At 42.2% G+C, this 20,712-nt stretch overlaps 1 protein-coding gene across 1 annotated transcript in view; it reads right to left on the minus strand.

Annotated features, from left to right (window-relative positions):
• Positions 1-9,451: 9,451 nt before the first annotated feature.
• rpp38 (ribonuclease P/MRP 38 subunit) overlaps positions 9,452-20,712 on the minus strand; it is a 16,241-nt gene continuing 4,980 nt past the window's right edge. Inside the window, exon 2 of the mRNA XM_043690327.1 lies at positions 9,452-11,905. Within this exon, the coding sequence (XP_043546262.1) occupies positions 10,937-11,857 (921 nt within the window). The 5' untranslated portion in view covers positions 11,858-11,905 and the 3' untranslated portion in view covers positions 9,452-10,936. The remainder of the gene's footprint in view (positions 11,906-20,712) is intronic.

Genomic DNA, 20,712 nt, shown 5'->3' on the forward strand with positions numbered 1-20,712 from the left:
AAAGGAAATTATGATGCTATCAGACAGGAGTTGGGAAGTACAGACTGGGAGCAATTGTTCCACAGAAAGGGCACAGCAGACATGTGGAGACTATTTAAGGAGCAGTTGTTGCGAGTGATGCACAAATTTGTTCCTCTGAGACAGGTAAGATTAAGGAACCTTAGATGACAAGAACAGAGGAACTTCTCATCAAAAGGAAGAAGGCAGCTTACGTAAGGTGGAGGAAGCAAGGATCTAGCACAGCTTTAGAGGCTTGGTAGAAAGGAGCTCAGAATTGAACTGAGGAGAGCCAGGAGGGGGCACGAAAAAGACTTGGTAAGAAGGATTAGGGAGAACCCAAAGACATTTTACTCGTACATGAGGAATAAGAGAATGATCAGGAAGAAGGTAGGGCCGATCAGGGATAACGGAGGGAACTGGTGCGTGGAGTCTGAGCAGATAGGGAAAGCCCTAAATGAGTTTTTTGCTTCGGTTTTCACCAAGAAAAGGGAACTTGTTGTAAATGAAAACTTAGAGGAGCTGGGATACAGTCTTGACCAGATCAAGATTGATGAGGTTGATGTGCTGGAAATTTTGGCAAACATTAAGATTGATAAGTCCCCAGGGCCAGACCAGATTTATCCCAGGCTGCTCCAGGAAGCGAGAAAGGAGGTTGCAAAGCTGCTGGTGAGGATATTTGCCTCCTCACTCTCCACAGGAGTCGTACCGGAGGATTGGAAGGAGGCAAATGTTGTTCCTCTTTTCAAGAAGGGTAATAGGGAAATTCCTGGCAATTACAGACCAGTCAGTCTTACGTCTGTGGTCAGCAAAGTTTTGAAAACAATTCTGAGGGATAGGATTTATGACTATTTGGCAAAGCATAGTGTAATTAAAGGCAGTCAGCATGGCTTTGTGAGGGGCAGATCATGCCTCACGAATCTTATTGAGTTCTTTGAGGAGGTGTCAAGACAAGTCGACGACGGTCAAGCAGTAGATGTGTATATGGATTTCAGCAAGGCATTTGGTAGGCTCATTCATAAAGTCAGGAAGTATGGGATACAGGGAGATTCGGCTATCTGGATTCAGAATTGGCTGGTTGACGGAAGACAGAGAGTGGTTGTAGATGGAAAGTATTCTGCCTGGTGGATAGTGTTGAGTGGAGTCCTGCAGGGCTCTGTTCTTGGGCCTCTGCTCTTTGTAGTTTTTATAAATGACTTGGATGAGAAGGTTGGGGGATGGGTTAGTAAATTTGCAGATGACACAAAGATTGGAGGTGTCGTCGATAGTATCGAGGACTACTGCAGGCTGCAGTGCGACACAGACTGGATGCAGAGCTGAGCTGAGCTGAGAAATGGCAGATGGAGTTCTACTTGGATAAATATGAAGTGATGCATTTTGGAAGGTGAACTCGAATGCTGAATTTAAGATTAAAGACAGGATTCTTAGCAGTGTGGAGGAACAGAGGGATCTGGGTATGCAAGTACATAGATCCCTCAAAGTTGTCACCCAAGTGGATAGGGTTGTTCAGAAAGCAAATGGTGTTTTGGCTTTCATTAACAGGGGGATCGAGTTTAAGAGCCGTGAGGTTTTGCTGCAGCTCTACAAGTCCCTGGTGAGACCACACTTGGGATATTGTGTCCAGTTCTGGTCGCCCTACTACAGGAAAGATACAGAGGCTTTGAAGAGGGGGCAAAGGTTTACCAGGATGCTGCCTGGACTGGAGGGCTTGCCTTTTGAAGAAAGGTTGAATAAGCTCAAACTTTTCTCTCTGGAGAGGAGGAGGCCTGATAGAGGTGTACAAAATAATGAGAGGAATAGATAGAATCAATAGCCAGAGATTTTTCCCCAGGGCAGGATTGACTGGTATGAGAAGTCAGAGTTTGAAAATATTGGGAGGAAGGTATAAAGGAGGCATCAGAGGTAGGTTCTTTACGCAGAGAGTTGTGAATGCATGGAATGCATTACCAGCTGTGGTGGTGGTAGCAGAGTCATTGGGGACATTTAAGCAACTGCTGGACATGCACATGGATAATAGTGAGTCGAGGGGTGCATAGGTTAAGTTACTATATTTTACGTTAGGATTAAATCTCGGCACAACATCGTGGGCCAAAGGGCCTGTTCTGTGCTGTACTTTTCTATGTTCTATAAAACGTATTGAAAAATAATTTTCCGTAAGTTAGATGAGAGCACTATCGTAATTTATGTAAGTAAACTCAGTCAGAAGCCAGGGATCTGACCACACCTTCAGTTAACTTAGTGCTAAATTCTGGAATTTTTGTTTGTACTGCTCCACCTTAATTTCATCATTTTAGGGCACTCAAACCATACACATATCTTAACATGGCTCAAATACAGAGGAGATAGCAGATTGAAAACAGCATGAACACATCAGTATAATGCAGTGAGCATGTGACATACCCACTACCCACTCAGTGAATAGGTAGCTTTGTGGCACATCACAGTGTTTAGATATAGCACCCAAAACCTCTCCCAGAATACAATGCACATTGTAACTCTACTGCATCAGAGAAGTACAAGGCATCAGAAACACCTGTTTCACTCTCAAATGAACCCAATTTAAAGTGGTTCAGGGTTTCAATCAATCACCTCAAAAGCTACTCTGTTCAGGCCCTCTATCTCTAGATTGAATATAGAGAATCAGCTTTTTATAGTTTCTCTCTCTAGCCATTCCTCCACTTACAAAGCCTCACATTTTCCCATATTATATTTCATCTGCCAATTTATGCCCACACAACTTCTGTATATCCCTCTGTACACACTCATGTCATGATCACCACTTACCTTCCCATCTAGTTTTGTCAAACTTGGTGATAGTAAATTTACTGCCCTCATCCATGTCATTGATACTGTAAATAATGGTACCCTGCACTGATCCCGATGGCACACCACTAGTTAGTTTGCCATTCTGAAAGTGTACCATTTATCTCAAATCTTCCTTTTATATAGTTAGCCAATCATCTATCCATGCTAACAGAACATAGAAACGTACAGCATAGAACAGGCCTTTCGGCCCATGATGATGTGCTGAGGATTATTCCTAATCTAAAATAAAATAACCTAACCTAACCTACGCACCCCTCAATTCATTGCTGTCCATGTGCATGTCCAGTAGTCGCTTAAATGTCTCTAATGCCTCTGCTTCCACCACCACAGCTGGCAACGCATTCCACACATTCACAATTTCTGCTAAAGAACCTACCTCTGACATCTCTATACCTTCCTCCTAATATCTTAAAACTATGACCCCTCGTGCCAGTCAATCCAGTCCTGGGGAAATGTCTCTGGCTATTGACACTATCTATGCCTCTCATTATCTCGTATACCTTAATCAGGTCACCTCTCTTCCTCCTTCTCTCCAGAGAGAATAGTCCCAGCTTAGCTAACCTCAAGCCCTCCAGTCCAGGCAGCATCCTGGTAAAACTTCTTTGCACCCGCTCCAAAGCCTCCGTATCTTTTCTATAATAGGGCGACCAGAACTGGACACAATATTCCAAGTGTGGTTTCACCAGTGACTTGTAGAGCTGTAGCAAAACCTCGCAGCTCTTAAACTCAATACTCCTTTTGATGAAAGCCAAAACACCATATGCTTTCTTAACAACTTGGGTGGCAACTTTGAGGGATCTATGCACTTGAACACCAAGATCCCTCCATTCTGCCAAGAATCCTGTCTTTAATCCTATATTCAGCATTCAAGTTCGAACTTCCAAAGTGCATCACTTCACATTTTTCCAGGTTGAACTCCATCTGCCATTTCTCAGCCCAGCTCTGCGTCCTGTCTATGTCGCACTGCAGCCTGCAATAGTCCTTGATATTATCCACAGCACCTCCAACCTTTGTGTCATCAGTAAATTTACTAACCCACCTCTCAACCTCCTCATCAAAGTCATTTATAAAAACTACAAAGTGCAGAGGCCCAGGAACAGAGCCCTGCGGGACCCCACTCATCACTGACCACCAGGCAGAATACTTTCCATCTACAACCACTCTCTGCCTTATGTCAGCCAACCAATTCTAAATCCAGACAGCCAAATCTCCCTGTACCCCATACCTCCTGACTTTATGAATGAGCCTACCATGGGGAACCTTATCAAATGCCTTCCTGAAATCCATATACACCACATCCACTGTTCAACCTTCGTCGACCTGTCGCATCACCTCCTCAAAGAACTCAATAAGTTTTGTGACGCATGACCTGCCCCTCACAAAGCCATGCTGATAGCGCGACTAAAGGCAATGTTTTTCCAAATACCCATAAATCCTATTCCTCAGAATTCTTTTCAAAACTTTGCTGACCACAGATGTAAGACTGACTGGTCTGTAATTGCCAGGGATTTCCCTATTCCCCTTTTTGAAAAGAGGAACATTTGCCTCCCTCTAATCCTCCAGTACAACTCCTGTGGAGAGTGAGGAAGCAAAGATCTTCACCAATGCCTTAGCAACCTCCTTTCTCACTTCCTAGAGCAGCCTAAAATAAATCTGGTCTGGCCCTGGAGACTTATCAATCTTAATGTTTGCCAAAGTTTCCAGCACATCAACTTCACCAATCTTGATCTGGTCAAGCCTGTTTCCCAGCTCCTCAAAGTTCTCATTCACAACAAGGTCCCTTTCCTTCGTGAAAACCAAAGCATAAAACTCATTTAGAGCTCCCCCTATCTGCTCAGACTCCACGCACAAGTTCCCTACGCTATCCCTGACTGACCCTATCTTCTCCCTGATCATTCTTTTATTCCTCACATATGTATAAATGCCTTTGGGTTCTCCCTAATCCTTCCTGGCAAGCCTTTTTGTGCCCCATCCTGGCTTTCCTTAGTCCATTTCTGAGCTCCTTTCTAGCAAGCCTGTAATCCTCTAAAGCTGTGCTAGATCCTTGATTCCTTCACCTTACGGAAACTGCCTTCTTTCTTTTGACGAGAAGCACCTCTGTTCTTGTCATCCAAGGCTCCTTAATCTTACCCCTTCTTGCCTGTCTCAGAGGAACAAATTTGTGCTTCACTCACAACTGCTCCTTAAACAGTCTCCACATGTCTGTTGTGCCCTTTCTGTGGAACAATTGCTCCCAATCTGTACTTCCCAATTCCTGTCTGATAGCATCATAATTTTGTATTCCCCAATTAAACATCTTCCCTTGGTAACTGCTCCCTTCCCTCTCCAAGACTATGGTAACTGTGAGGCAGTAGTGGTCACTTTCACCAAAGTGCTCTCCCACTGTGAGATCTGACACCCGTCCAACCTCATTGCTGAGCACCAAATCCAAAATGGCCTCTCCCCTCATCAGCCTGTCTACATACTGAGTAAGGAAACCCTCCTGAACACACCTGACAAAAACGGCTCCATCCAAACCATCTGCATGAAGGAGGTTCCAGTCGATATTGGGAAAGTTGAAGTTACCCATAACAACAACTCTGCTACATCTGCATTTTTCCAAATTCTGCCGGCCTATGAGATCTTCAATCTCCCTACTGCTATTAGGGGGTCTGTAGAAAACCCCCAATGAGGCGGCTGTTCCCTTGCTGTTCCTAACTTCAACCCACACTGACTCAGTAGAAAAACCTTCCTCGACAACTTTCATTCCTGTAGCTGTGATGCACTCCCTGATTAGCAATGCTACACCCCCTCCTCTTTTTCCACCCTCACTGTTCTTTTTAAACGTTTTAAACCCCGGAACAGCTAACAACCATTCCTGCCCCTGTGAAATCCACGTCTCCGTTATGGCCACAACATCACAGCCCCAAGTACTGATTCATGCTCTAAGTGCATCACTTTTATTTCTGACACTCCTAGTGTTAAAGCAGACATACATTAACTGAACCCTTTGTTCCATCACATGAATAACATTCTCGATAGATTCACTACATCTTATCACTTTCTCATATATAACTACCCCTCTCTCAAATATGTAGCCTCTGATTCCCACCCCCTGACAAACTAGTTTAAACCCCCCCAAACCAAACGAGCAAATCTCCCACCCAGGACATTTGTGCCTCTCCAGTTCAGGTGTGACCTGTCCTTCATGTACAGGTCCCACCTTCCCTAGAAAGTATCCCAATGGTCTATGTATCTGAAGCCCTACCTCCTGCACCAGCCTTGCAGCCACGTGTTAAGCTGCAATCACTGACTGTTCCTCACCTCATTATCTCGTGGCACCAGTAGCAAACCTGAGATCACTTCTCGACTTGTCCTGCTCTTCAGATTCCAACCTCTCTATAGTCACTTTTCAGATTCTCAATCCCTTTCCTGGCTATGTCATTGGTGCCAATATGTAAACGATCTCTGGCTGCTCACCCCCGCCCCCCCCTTCAGAATCCTGTAAACCCAATCAGCGACATCCCGGATCCTGGCACCGGAGAGGTAACACACCTTCTGGGAGTCCCGTTCCTGACCACAACATCTCCTGTCAATCCGTCTAACTGGTGAGTCCCCTATCACTAGCGCTTTTCTATTCCCACTGTCCCTTCTGAGCCACAGTGCCAGGCTCAGTGTCAGAGACCCTCACAACTATGGCTATCCCCTGGCAGGCCATCCCCACCAGCAGTATCCAAAACGGTATACTTATTGCTGAGGGGAACAGCCACATGGGATCCCTGCCCTGACTGTCCATTCACTTTCCTCGCCCAGCTGTCCTTATCCTGTGTCTGAGGAGTGACCATCTCCCTGTACATCCTTTCAATGTCCCCCCAGCCTCCTGGATGATCCGCAGTTCATCCAGCTCCAGTTCCCTAACTCTGTTTTCGAGGAGCTGGAGTTGGGTGCACTTCCCACAAATGTGATCGGCAGAGACATGTGCCGTGTCTCTCACCTGCCATATTCTGCAGCAGGAACATGTAACTGCCCTAACAGCCATACCCCTCTCATCTGAAAGCCCACACAGAACTAAACAAGGAAGAGAAGAAGAAAAATTAGAAAACCTAAAAAGTTACCGGAGTTTACAGACTCTTAGTAAGGTTAGAGGAGGTGGGTGGGAGGGAGGCCATATGGTGTAGGGTCTTGGGTTTACATCTCACCCACTTAAAAACTTCCCGGCAGCCCTCACTTCTCTCCGCCCTCTGTCCTCATCACTCTGTTCAAAATGGAGGCACAAATTTTGAGTTAAGTCCCTTTTTAAGTAGGAAAAACTGACTTACCTGGCAGCCCTCGTTTCTCTCCTCGCCAATCTGTTCAAAATGGAGTATACTAACACTAATATACTACCTGTACTTCCATGGGCTCTTAGATGCCTTACATGCAGTACAGGAAGTTCTCTGATAACACTGTCGCATTCCAGCACAACCTTGCAAAGAAAAAGCCAAAATGCTGACCAGATATCCCAACCCAATCTAGTCCCACCTGACAGCACCCGGTCCATATCCCTCCAAACCCTTCCTATTCATATACCCATCCACATGCCCTTTAAATGTTGCAATCATACCAGCCTCCACCACTTCCTTTGGCAGCTCATTCCATGCACGTATCATCCTCTGTGTGAAAACGTTGCCTCTTAGGTCTCTTCTATATCTTTCCCCTCTCACCTTAAACCTATGCCCTCTAGTTCTGGACTCCCCCACCCCAGAGAAAAGACTTTGTCTATTTATCCTATCTGTGCCCCTCATGATTTCATAAACCTCTATAATGTCACCTCTCCAACCCTCCAAGGAAAACAGCCCTAGCCTATTCAACCTCTCCCTATAGCTCAAATATTCCAACCCTGGCAACATCCTTGTAAATATTTTCTGAACCCTTTCAAGTTTCACAACATCCTTCCGATAGGAAGACCAGATTTGCACGCAATATTCCAAAAGTGGCCTAACCAATGTCTTGTATAGCCACAACATGACCTCCCAATTCCTGTACTCAATACTCTGACCAAGAAAGGAAAGCAAACCAAACGCCTTCACTATCCTAGCTACCTGTGACTCCACTTTCAAGGAGCTATGAATCTGCATTCCAAGGTCTCTTTGTCAGCAGCACTCCCTAGGACCTTACCATTAAGTGTATAAGTCCTGCTAAGATTTGCTTTCCCAAAATGCAGCACCTCGTATGTATCTAAATTAAACTCCATCTGCCACTCGTCAGCCCATTGGTATCTTGACCAGATGGGCCATTGTTATCTGAGGTAAGCTTCTTCGCTTGAGGATCTAAAATCTGGATTTAGGCTGCTATCAGGAGCAACCATTTAATACATGCTTTTACTAACTACAAAATGGCTTCTTAATGCATGAAACATAAAGTAGCATAATAAAATGGCTTCAGGCTGTAAATTAACACTATGTTTAAACAATGGCTTCTCAACCTGCTAAAGCCTGCATTCCTGCCTTGCTGAGCTAACTGAATCAAAGATAAAGCAGAATGGATCCTTCACAATATGGAATTAACTAAGCTACATAGGACATTACTAACCATCGTAGCTTACCTTGAAATGCTGGTGCAAAGAGATAATGTGTGGAAAATAACACTGGTTCCCAGGAAATATCATTGGGTTAACCCGCTGTCCATTATGTCATTTTTTACACTTTATTGGATTTACTCTGTAATTAAGGCTGTACTATTTCTTAAGAAAATATAAAAATTGTCTTTGTTCAAAGTGAATTGCACAGTTTCTCCAAGGAACATAGAAGCTTTTAATCTCTGTGTTGTTGGACAAACCTGTGCCCGGCCATTACTAATTAAACTGTGAAATCTTGCTGAAGCAGTCCATACTCCTGTTGTTTATTTGACTGATCATGGAACCAAGAGACCCTTCCCGGGAGGGGTTGAGATCTTCACGCTGTCCATTACACCTCCAATTGTCACTTCCTCAAAGAATTCTAAAACATTTATCAGATATGACTTTCCTTTCATGAAGCCATGTTGACTCCACTCAATTATATGTGTTTTTGTGTGCTTTTTTCCCAGCACCATGTCACGTGTGCAGGTGTCGGACACAGTGAAGAACAACAGGTGTGTATATCTTTATTTATATACCACACCTGGAAGGAAGGAAACACCATAGTGACCAGTGACAAGCAGTGTCACTGGTCAAAGGGCAATGCTGTGTGATCAAAAAGTGAAGGGGAGGGCGGGGTTTAAATCAAAATAGAGTTGGAGGGGGAAATAAGACACTCCACTCCCTGTGGTGATGAGATAATGGCTTTTCTGATCACAAACTCATGAATGGGCCTAAACCCACCACTGTACAGCGCCCTTTTACCAGAGATTAGGTAAATCAAAAAGATTTGAAGAACAGGTAAAACTAAAGATTTTAAAAGTGAATAATGCATTAGCAGCACAAGTGATGTCCTCCACAAACAGGGTGCTGCCATCATGGTCAAAGTTACAAATCTCAGAACAAGGTCATCACCAGAAGGTCAGTCATACAGCTGGTGATTCAACTATTGGAAAACACTCGCTCAACAATCCTGATAGTGTAATTCTAAGCACAAACAACCATTTTAAGTTTCAGTCTGGTTCACAATGAGACTCATTTACATGTAGAAGCTACATACAGGGCTTTATTTTGCAAACAGAGAGAATATGTTCACACATTATGCCTCTTCAATTAACAAATGCTTGAAGGGACAGTCATTCCTTGGTGCATTCCCCATTGAACACCTTGAACTACCAACTTTAAATAAATCTTTTGATAGCACCAAGGAACAGTTAGCTTTCTCCATGGCAATATCTCTACAATCATAAGGCCATAGTAGGCCATTCAGCCTAATAAAATCTGATAATATCAATAATATTATTACTGATCTTATAATTCTCAACTTCTGCCTTTTTTCCATAATCTTTGATTCCTTGGCTGACTACAAATCTATCACAGCCTTGAATATACTTGATGACCTGGCCTTAACAGATCTCAGCGGTAAAGAATTTCGCAGGTTCACAACCTTCAAGAGAAGAAATTCCTCTTCATCTCTATCGAAAAAGTGCAATCCTTTATTCTCAGGTTATGCTCTGATCGTAGACCATCCCACAATGGGAACCAACGGCTCCACATCTACCCTGTAAAGTCCTACAACGATCTTGCATGTTTCAATAAGGTCACTTCTTATTCTAAATTCCACTGAGTTTAGACCCAATCTATTCAACTTCTCCTGAAAGTCCCTCTAAAAAACCCGGTGACAACCAAGTAATCATTTTCTGGACAGCCTCCAATGCCAGTAATTACTTACTTAGATGAGGGGCAAACCCATCAACAGTATTCCAGCTGTGTCCACCTGGTTTCTTCTCAACTTTATACTGCATTTCGTTTGAAATAAAGCCCAACATCTGGTCAGCATGGACAGGTTGGACCGAAGGGTCTGTTTCCATGCTGTACATCTCTATGACTCTATGATTCCATATTACCCACTGAACTTGAATTCTGGCTTTTGTGCTTCATGGACAAGGACTCCCAACAAATGATGGTCGAGCCAGCAATGCACGAATCTTTTAATATTAATTAAACTGTAAAATCTTGTTGTTATTATTATAGTTCTACCCTGATGACCATCAGAATAAAGCAATGTCTCTTTTCTTTCAGCAATACTCAAGTTCTGTACTGCCCAGCAATTATACAATTATAAAACCAATCCATCAAATGGCTAGGATTCTTTGTTCAAAACCTGTCAACTTCCTTCCTAATAGCACTGTGGATATAGCTGTATATAATAATTTTGCAGCAGTTTAAGAAGACAACTCAACACCACCTCTCAAGGACAGCTAGGAATGGGTCACAAATGCTAACCTTATCAGTCACGCTTAGATCCCATGTAGGACTTAAAATAAAAGAGTAACACAATTTTAAATCTGCTTGTTTTAACAAGCTGGTATATTAAATATTTAAGAACTTTGACAAGTCAGTCTTTATTCCATCCCTTTATAATCTGAAATTTACAACAGTTCTGATGAAGAATCGACACCTTCGACTGATCTTTTCAGTCAACAGATACTAACCAAAAAATGAGTTGTATACATTTAAGTTTCCACAATCTGATGTTTACTTATTTTTCTTATTCTTTTTTGGCTTTCGAATTTTATTTGGATTTGGAACTATCTTCTTTACTTTCAGAGGCAGCAATGTCACCCCTATTGCTTTGCTCGTTGGAGTATCATTTGATGACACTTCATTGAATTTACGCTTTTGACTTTGGGGAAGCGCAGTCTCCGTTACTTCAAGCTTTGGAATTTCACCAGTGCAATCTTCCACATTTGTGTCCAGTTCTTCAGCATTTACAACTACCTTACTTTGCTGTATCCATGAAACATTTAAAGGAGGTACTTGTGGAGTAATAGCATTAACCGTCTCAGTAAAAGCTTCTGAATTCTTTTTAAATCCCAATGCAAGTACAGATTTCAGACCAAGCACTGGTGCCACTGTTTCACTCAGGTGGGGAACTTGGCATGCAGGGACCTGCCGGCTCACGCTCAATTGGATGAGATGATGAGTCATCAAAGGGGGTTTCACTGATTTACACACCAGAACCAAACACAACATATCTCTCTCCAAAGCCCGAGTAACCTCGTTGATCCCAATTGCCAACTGTTTCCTAAGCTCCACATTAGTCCATCCTTGTTTAGGTTCTTGAATGCTGATCATCACATGCTCTTCCTTCAATTCTTTGACCTCTTCAGTCTCCTGTTGATCTTCACTTTCTCCAATATTCCCTTCCATATTTCTCTCTGCTTGACTTCTTGATGCCGTGGAAGGTTTTGGTTTCCTGGGCTTTACAATAGGTTCAACTTTGCATAAGCCAGTCTCTTGAAATGCTTTTGTTAGATTTTCCAGGATAAATGTCATGATATTCCTTTCCAAGGGTATCCATTCTATACTGTAAGGATTGTTGAATGAAGTCTTAACAGATGGAAGCCTTGCTTTCCGTACCCCTTTTCCTTTTGCAACTTGGGCTGGACTTTCCATGTTTTCATTTACCACAAGTAGGAAACAATGTTCAAAACTCTTGCCAACCTGTAAAAGACACACAAGCACCTTAGCAAAGCAGGTCAACTAAAAGACTATAATCATTGACCAAACCAAACTGGAATCACAGTTTAAGCAACCCTCAAGCTTTTAGCCTGCAAGATCTACCAGCATTTCTCTCCAACACTAAGCCAGCAATCATTGCAGCTGTGGCAGCAAACAAAACACTTCTACCACAACGGAGGAGAAAGTGAGGTCTGCAGATGCTGGAGATCAGAGCTGAAAATGTGTTGCTGGAAAAGCGCAGCAGGTCAGGCAGCATCCAAGGAACAGGAGAATCGACGTTTCGGGCATAAGGGCTTATGCCCGAAACGTCGATTCTCCTGTTCCCTGGATGCTGCCTGACCTGCTGCGCTTTTCCAGCAACACATTTTCACCTCTACCACAACAGCAGTTAAAATGTTCTTGAAAAAGATTAAAGTTTTTGTGATTGATTATATTCTCTCTGATCAATCCGTATGATTTCCCAATGTCTGCCCTAAATTAGCCCTTTCTTTGATTAAACTTGTTACCAATTTTTAAATCTACAGTTAGTTTAATATAAGCCTTTCCTATAGTCAAATAAATTTGTAAGTATCCATGAATACCTCTTCAGTGAACAGAGTAAGATTCTCCATCATCTCCTCAATTTGTTCCTGTTGGTCGGCATCAATCCCTTAGCTCTTCTCTACACTGTCTTCTGACTTGCTCTTTTAATTAGGTTTGCTATTCAGGAACTGTGGAATTTATGACAACCAGCACCCAGCATTATTGGAGATCAAAATGCATTCTATTGCTTCATTGTGCAGTTCAACATCCGATGAGGTATGTTAATTGCTGCTATACACTGATTCGATATATTCAGCACTAGAACTGAACAGAGTTCATTATTTTCTCTTTCGCACATGTTGCACTTTACACAACCACATGAAACTTCATCTGGCATTCTTCTGCCAACTTGTATATCTTTTTCAGTTATTTCTTAGCTGGTCTTTCCAATTTCACTGTCTTTCCAAGATTAATCATATTTGCAGAGGATATCAATTTGCATCAAGTCTCTGAAATAGAAACTGTAAGCTGAGGCATTTCACTCAATACTTCCACCACCAAATGTCCAGATATGACTGCTTTATTAATACGTTTCTTATATGTTCTTGTGATTTCCCCTAAATCTTCATTGCTTTGAGTTTAATTAATTGCCTTTTACAATAAAGTTTGTTAAAAGCATTTTGGAAGATAAAGTAATCACATAGTATTGGTAAAGGTAACATTACCATAGTCCCAGAGGACCATAGGGATGCTGTCTTATTCGAGAGAGATGTCTGGTGATGAGTTTAATCAGAGGGTGACCATACCTCAGGCAAGGATCAAGATTGAGAAGGCAGAACTATATTGGTAACCTCAGCCCTTGTAAGAATTGACACCCCACCCCCATTGTAACCAAGCCATTCAGCCAACGGAGCTAACTGACTCCAAAGCATGTTATATGGCTTACTAAAATCCAATTGGGTAATCACTGCCAGGGTCAAGCAGAATTTAGCCATTGTTCTAAATAACCATTTGACTTCATAATTGGTTCTACTTTCTATTGAAAAGAAGTAAAATTAACAGGTCGAGAGTGGTTAGTGTCTGTTTTGTCCACAGCCGTGTGACCTTGTCTGAACTGTTTTCAATGCAAACCTCTTGCTCAAGTAAGAAAGCTGTTGGACACAACAGTCTCGGGGCAGTTTCACCGATGTGTTGTACAAGTAAAGCCACACTTCTCTAATTCTCCGAACCTCTTACAAAAGAAAGGCTGACATTTCATTTATCTTCCAAATTAGTTGTTGTAAGCTGCTTATTGTAATTCATGTACAAGGACACTCATATTCCCAGTAGCACAACATTCTGCAGTCTGTCTCCAATTAAGTAATATTCTGCTTTTTCCAAACTTCCTGCTAAAGTGGACAACCATGCATTTTCCCCACAGTGTACTGCATCTGCTTAATTCATGGTCAGTCATTTAATCTATTTATATGACTTTGCCGATTATCTGTTTCTTCCTCAAAACATGCTTTCCTACCCATCTGTCCATCATCTTCAATTTTGGCTGGAGTACAGATGACTCCTCAAACTAAATTATTCGTATAGGTTGCAAATAGTTGACACTCCAGCAGTGAATCCTGTAATACTCTTAATTTTTGCAGTTTGCCAATCTGAAAATGATCCATGTATTTTGATTCTTGGTTTCCTGCCTGTTGGCCAGTCATCTCTGACATCTCATTGAAAATCTAAATACATTACATCTACTGGCTCCACTTTTTCCAGTTTCTAGTTACATTCTCAAAGAGATCCACTGAGTCTGCCAACTCACAATTTCCCATGAATAAAACCACATTGATTCTCATAGACTTATGTTTCGAGCACAGAACAAGGCCATATATTGGGTTTACGCCGTAGAACACACTAGTGTTAAGATCATCAATAAATATCTAACTACACCATTCCACTGTACAGAATTGGCACATAACCCTGAAGTTTATGGCAAAGCAAGTGAATATCTAAATAATCTCCATAATTCTAGAGGACCACAGGGCTGCTCTTGCTTTAGAAAGAGGCAACGACTGGTGCTTTACCTGAGGGTCACCATGCCTCAGGCAAAGGGAGAGGTTGAGAAGGAGGAACCTTCATGGTAATCTCTCCTGGTACAGGAATTGAACCTATGCTATTGGTGTCACTCTGCATCACAAACAAGCTGACCAGCTGACTGAGTGAACCAATAAACAAATCTTCAAATAGTGTTTAAGGGTTACAAGAGTTCCTGACTTAATCGCCTTTTCTGGCAGTAAGATCGAGACTCTCACCACCCTCAGTGAAAAGAATTCTCTTCAACTCTCCTCTTAACCTTATATCTATGCCCCAATGACTGACCCTCCACTAAGGACAAAGATTTCCTTCCTAAGCACTCTGTCATGCCCCACATAATCTTGTACACTTCCATTAAGTCCTCTCTCAAATGTTGTTGCTCCAAGGAAATCAATAATAGCCTATCCAATCTTTTCTCCTAGCTCAGACCCTCCATTTCCAGGCAGTGTAATCTCCTCTGCTCCCTCTCTAATGCAATCACATCCCTCCTATAACATGGTGACCAAAACTGAAAACAGTCCTCGAGTTGAGACCTAACCACAACAGTCTCCACAAATACAACCAGGAAATTTTGCACCAAAAATCTTTATTCACTCATGCAACAGACCATGAATAGACAGACACAGTACAGCAAGGCATAGATATTAGAAAGCGACAAACACAAAAAATGAAAAAAACTAGACCTGAAGGAAAAAACTAGACAAACTTACATAAAGTAACAACACTGACAACACAGAAGCATGGATAAAAAAAACTTATCTGACCAACCCTTAACAGACATGAGAAAGCCATCTTAGTAAGAGGATTAAATTAAAACTTCCAGGATACGGACAAGAAAGATTTCTTAGCAGCATTAGAAACAACACTAAAAGACAACCAACTCATAGAAGAAACCCAGCAAATTATCAGATAAGTAGTTGCACCAACATTAAGCAGAAAAAAGGAAGGAAACACACTCAATACACAAGAAAGGAAAGCACTGGAAAGACTAAAAAAAGATAAAAACATTGTTATTCTACCTGCAGACAAGGACGCTTGACAGTCATTCTAAATCGAAGAGACTACATTGAAAAAGCGAATGCACTACTTGCAGATACCAACATTTACCAACTATTGGCCATAGATCCAACCCCACAACTAGAGAACCGAATCACAGCACTACTCAAAAAACTTCAGAAATCTGGAGAAATAAATAAGACTGACTTTCAAAAAAATGAAAACAGACGGATCCAACACACCACGCTTCTACAGATTACGCAAAATTCACAAATCAGGAGCCCCCCTCAGACCCATAGTCTCACTACCTGGAACACCAACTTACAGATTGGCCAAGGAGCTAAACCAAAGACTAAAACACTCAGTAAAAGGCTCACACCATTCCATCCACTCCACCCAAGAATTCCTGAAGACCAAAGACACTAAGATAGAAGAGGATGAAATAATGGTCTCCTTTGATGTAACAGCCCTGTTTACATCAATCAGCATTAACCTAGCCAAGGAAACACTGACTACATATTAGAAGACCCAAAGACACATACACCAAACACTACCAACTTCATCAGCAAGGACAGTATTGTTAAGCTAGTGGACCAATGCCTTACCATCCACTTCACCTTCAACAACAAAAGCTACAGACAAACCAACGGAACAACCATTGGGTTTTCGATATCAGGGTTCTTAGCAGAGGCAGTAATGTAGAGACTTGAACAAACAGCTTTGCCAACCATCCAACCCAAACTTTGGGTCCGCTGGATGACACCTTTGTCATCACTAAACGAAACAAATTAGAGGAAACCTTCAAGACCATCAATAAAACCCTTACTGGCATAAAATTCACTAATGAGAAGGAAAACAACAAGAAACTGCCATTCCTAGATGTCACAGTAGAGCGAACAGCCAATGGGGAACATCAAACCAGTGTCTACAGGAAAACAACACATACAGACCAAATATTGAACTACAGAAGCAATCATCCCAACATCCACAAATGAAACTGCATCAGAACATTATTTTAATGAGCCAATACACACTGCAGCACAGAGAAACTGCGCAGAACAGAGGAAAATCACCTATACCCTGTATTCAAAAAGAATGGGTACCCAATGAATACAGTTCGCTGATTTCTCAGCAACAAATCCAAACAAGCAGACAAAACACATCCAGAAACCCTTGCCACTCTCCCCTACATCAAAGACATCTCGGAAATGACTACCAGACTATTCAGATCCCTTGGCATCATGGTAGCCCACAAATCCACGAACACACTAAAACAGCAGCTATTGAACTTGAAAGACCCTATACAGACAACAAGCAAAACTAAATTACAAAATACCGTGCAAGAACTGTAATAAACAGTACTTTGGACAAATAGGCAGAAAACCAACCACCAGGATACATTAACATCAACTAGCCACACAATGACATGACCCTCTCTCACCAATATCCTTACATACAGATAAGGAAGGACACCACTTCAACTGGGACAACACATCCATCCTAGGACAAGCCAAACAGAGACACGCACGAGAATTCCTAGAAGAATGGCATTCCAACCGGAATTCTATCAACAAACACATCAAGTTAAACACCATCTACCACCCCCTGACAAAAAGAACAGAAAATGACATCACCACAGGAAATGGCATCACCAACCCATAGAAGCCCAAACATGTAAACAGAAAGCAGGAATCAGCAGCACTGCTTCACCTGGAGGCCCACTGAAAATATTACCTAATAAGGTGATGAAACGTTTGGAAATGAATGTTCAGCTCAGCGAGCAAGCCTGCATCCAGAACCTCCTCCTGAGCTACAAATCCTCTTAAAACTCACTAAGACCTAACCAGCATTAAATATATTTCCAAAAGATCTTAAAGATACAGGAGCAGAATTAGGCCATTCAGCCCAATGACTCTGCTCCACCATTAGATCAGGTGGAGATTAGATCAGATATAAACCCTGTTCTTAACAATCAAGAACCTATCTTAAAAACACTCAGTGGCTTTATTGACGTATTCAAAAATCATGCACAATTTTGACAGAGTAAAGGAGGCTATTCCATTTCCACTACATGGTATGTCAGTAACTGGGATCACAATTTTTGGATTGTCAGCAAGAGAGCTAGGCATGAGAGGAAGAGAAACTTCTTTACTCAGAGAGTTGTTAGGATTTGGAATGTGCTGCCTGGGAGGGTAGTGGAGGCGGATTCCATGGGAGGTTTCAAATGAAAGCTAAGTATATGTTTAAAGTGACGAAGTTTGAGGACTGGGAGTTAGGGCTGGGTTAGTGGGATGATCTGGGTAACTCTTTCACAGAGTGTGAGTGGGGAACAGAGCATAACTAAAACATTCATTATGAGTGAGAGACTGAGTATGAATTAGTTACGGAGTATAAGCAAGATAATAAGTGTGAGCTAGATATTCAGTATGAACGAGAGAGTGAGCGTTGTGAAACTTTCAACGAGAATTCATGATTGAGTATAAGCTAGAGATTGAGTGTCATCAAAATGGGACTAGTTCAGTTTAGGATACCTGGTTAGTATGGACAAGTTGGACCGAAGAGTCTGTTTCCGTGCTGTATGTCTCTATGATTCGGCCTCCACAACCCTCTGGGCCATGAGTTCCATAGATTAATCACCCTCTGACTGAAGAAATTCCTCATCTCAGGTCTAAATGGTTCTCCCTTCACTTTGTGGCTGTACCCTCAGGTCCTACTGTCTCCTACAACTGGAAACATCTTAACCACATCCACACTATACAGGCCACACTATACAATCTGTAAATTTCAATCAGATTCCCCCTCATCCTTCTTAGAGACCTAGAGTCCTCAATCGCTCCTCATATGACAAGCTCTTCATTCCAGGATCAGTCTTGTGAATTGCCTCTATACCCCTCCAACGTCAGCACATGCTTTCTAAGACACAGGGCACAAAACTGTTAACTATATTTGAAATGCTAAGTAACCAGAGCCTTACACAGCCTCAGCAATAAATCTCTGCTTTTGTATTCTAGCCCTCTTGAACAGAATTCTAACATTGCATTTGCCTTCCTAATTGCCAAATGAATCTGCATATTAAACTTAGAGAACCTGACCTAGTACTCTCAAGTCCCTTCATGCTTCTGATTTCCAAAGTCTTTCTCGATACAGAAAATAGTCTACACCTCCAATCTTCCTACCAAAAGTACACAACCTCATACTTATCCACATTGTATTCCATCTACTACTTCTTTGCCCATTCTCCGAGCCAGTCAAGTTCCTCTGCGGTCTCCTGCTTCCTTAGCATTTCCTGTCCCTCCACTCACCTTTGTATCATCTGCAAAACTTTGCGACAATTCAGTTTTTGTCCAGATCATTAATGAATAACGTGAATAGTTGTGGTCCCAATAGCGACCTCTAAGGAATTTCACTAGCCACCAGCTGCCATCCTGAGAAAGATTCCTTTATCTCCACTCTCTGCCTTCTGCCAAATAGCTATTCCCCTATCCTTGCCAGTACCTTACCCTGAAACACCACGGGTTCTTATCTTATTGAGCAACCTCCTGTAAAGCCTCTTGTCAAAGGTTTTCTGGAAATCCAAATAGATCATGTCCACTGCCTCTCCTTTGTTTAATTTGCTCATTATCTCCTCAAAGATTCTAACAGATTTGTCAGGCATGAACTCCCCTTGGCAAAGCCGTGCTAACTCAACCTTATTTTACATTTCACTTCTAAATACTCCTTAATCTCATCCTTTATCATGGACGCTAACCAGCCTATAGTTTATTGACTTCTGCCTCCCTCCCTTCTTAAACAGGAGTATTGCATTAGCCATTTCCCAGTCCTCTGGAATCCTCCCTGATGTCAGTGATTCCTGAAAGAATACCACTACTGCCTCTACAGTCTCCACAGCCATCTTCTTCAAAACTCTGGGTTGTAGTTCATCTGGTCCAGATGTTTTATCTAAGTCCAGACCTTTCAGCTTCCCCAGCACCTTCTCCTTAGTGATGGTCATTACATTCAATTCTACCCTCAACTCTCGAAGTTCTGGTGTGCTGCCTATGTCTTCTACTGTGAAAACATGCACAATACCTATTCAATTCCTCTGCCATTTCTTTGTTCCCCATTACTACTTCTCCAGTCTCATTTTCAAGTGGTCCAATGTCCATTCTTGCCTTGCTATTACCTCTTAGAAAAACCTAAAAAAAACTCTTGCAATCTTCTTTTATATTACTAGCTAGCTTTTCCTCATATTTCATCTTCTACCCCTTACTGTTTGTTGTTCCCCCTCTGCTGGTTTTTAAAAGCTTCCTAATCCTCTGGCTTCCCACTAATCTTCACTACAATGTATGTTTTATCTTTTGCTTTTATACTGTCCCTGACTTCCCTTGTCAGCATGGTTGCCTCATCCTCCCGATAGTATGTTTCTTCTTCCTTGGGATGAATTTCTGCTGTGCCTCCTGAAGTACCCTCAGAAACACCTACTATTGCTGCTCCACCACTTTCCCTACTAGGCGCCCTGTCCAATCAGCTGTGACAAATCCCTCCCTCATGTTTTTGTAGTTACCTTTACTCGATTGTAATAACATTACAGGTCGTTCTGCTACAAAGTGACAGTTGTGCTGCTCTGCAGAAAATCACGAATAGAAAATCAGTATACCCGGTTCAGTAGAAAGTTTGCGCTATCCAAACAACGCCCACAATTCATCAATCGTGTTATAACCAATTTGTGCTGACAAAACACGCCTTGTGATCGACCTGTACATCTGATTCCAGCTTCTCCCTCTCAAACTGCTGGTTGAATTGTGTCATATTATAGTCACTGGTCCCAGGGTAAGCTCCCTAATCAAGTCTGCCACGATACACATCCTCAAATTCCACAGTGGGCTCTATCACAATCTCTAGAACATTACAGCGCAGTACAGGCCCTTCAGCCCTCGATGTTGCGCCGACCTGTCATACCAATCTGAAGCCCATCTAACCTACACTATTCCATGTTCATCCATTTGCCTGTCCAATGACGACTTAAATGCACTTAAAGTTGGCGAATCTACTACCGTTGCCGGCAAAGCATTCCATACCCTTACTACTCTCTGAGTAAAGATACTACCTATGACATCTGTCCTATATCTATCACCCCTCAATTTAAAGCTATACCCCCTCGTGCTCGCCGTCACCATACTTGGAAAAAGGCTCTCCCTGTCCACCCTATCTAACCC

This window comes from Chiloscyllium plagiosum, chromosome 5 (genome assembly GCF_004010195.1).
Source record: "Chiloscyllium plagiosum isolate BGI_BamShark_2017 chromosome 5, ASM401019v2, whole genome shotgun sequence".
Lineage (NCBI taxonomy): Eukaryota > Metazoa > Chordata > Chondrichthyes > Orectolobiformes > Hemiscylliidae > Chiloscyllium > Chiloscyllium plagiosum.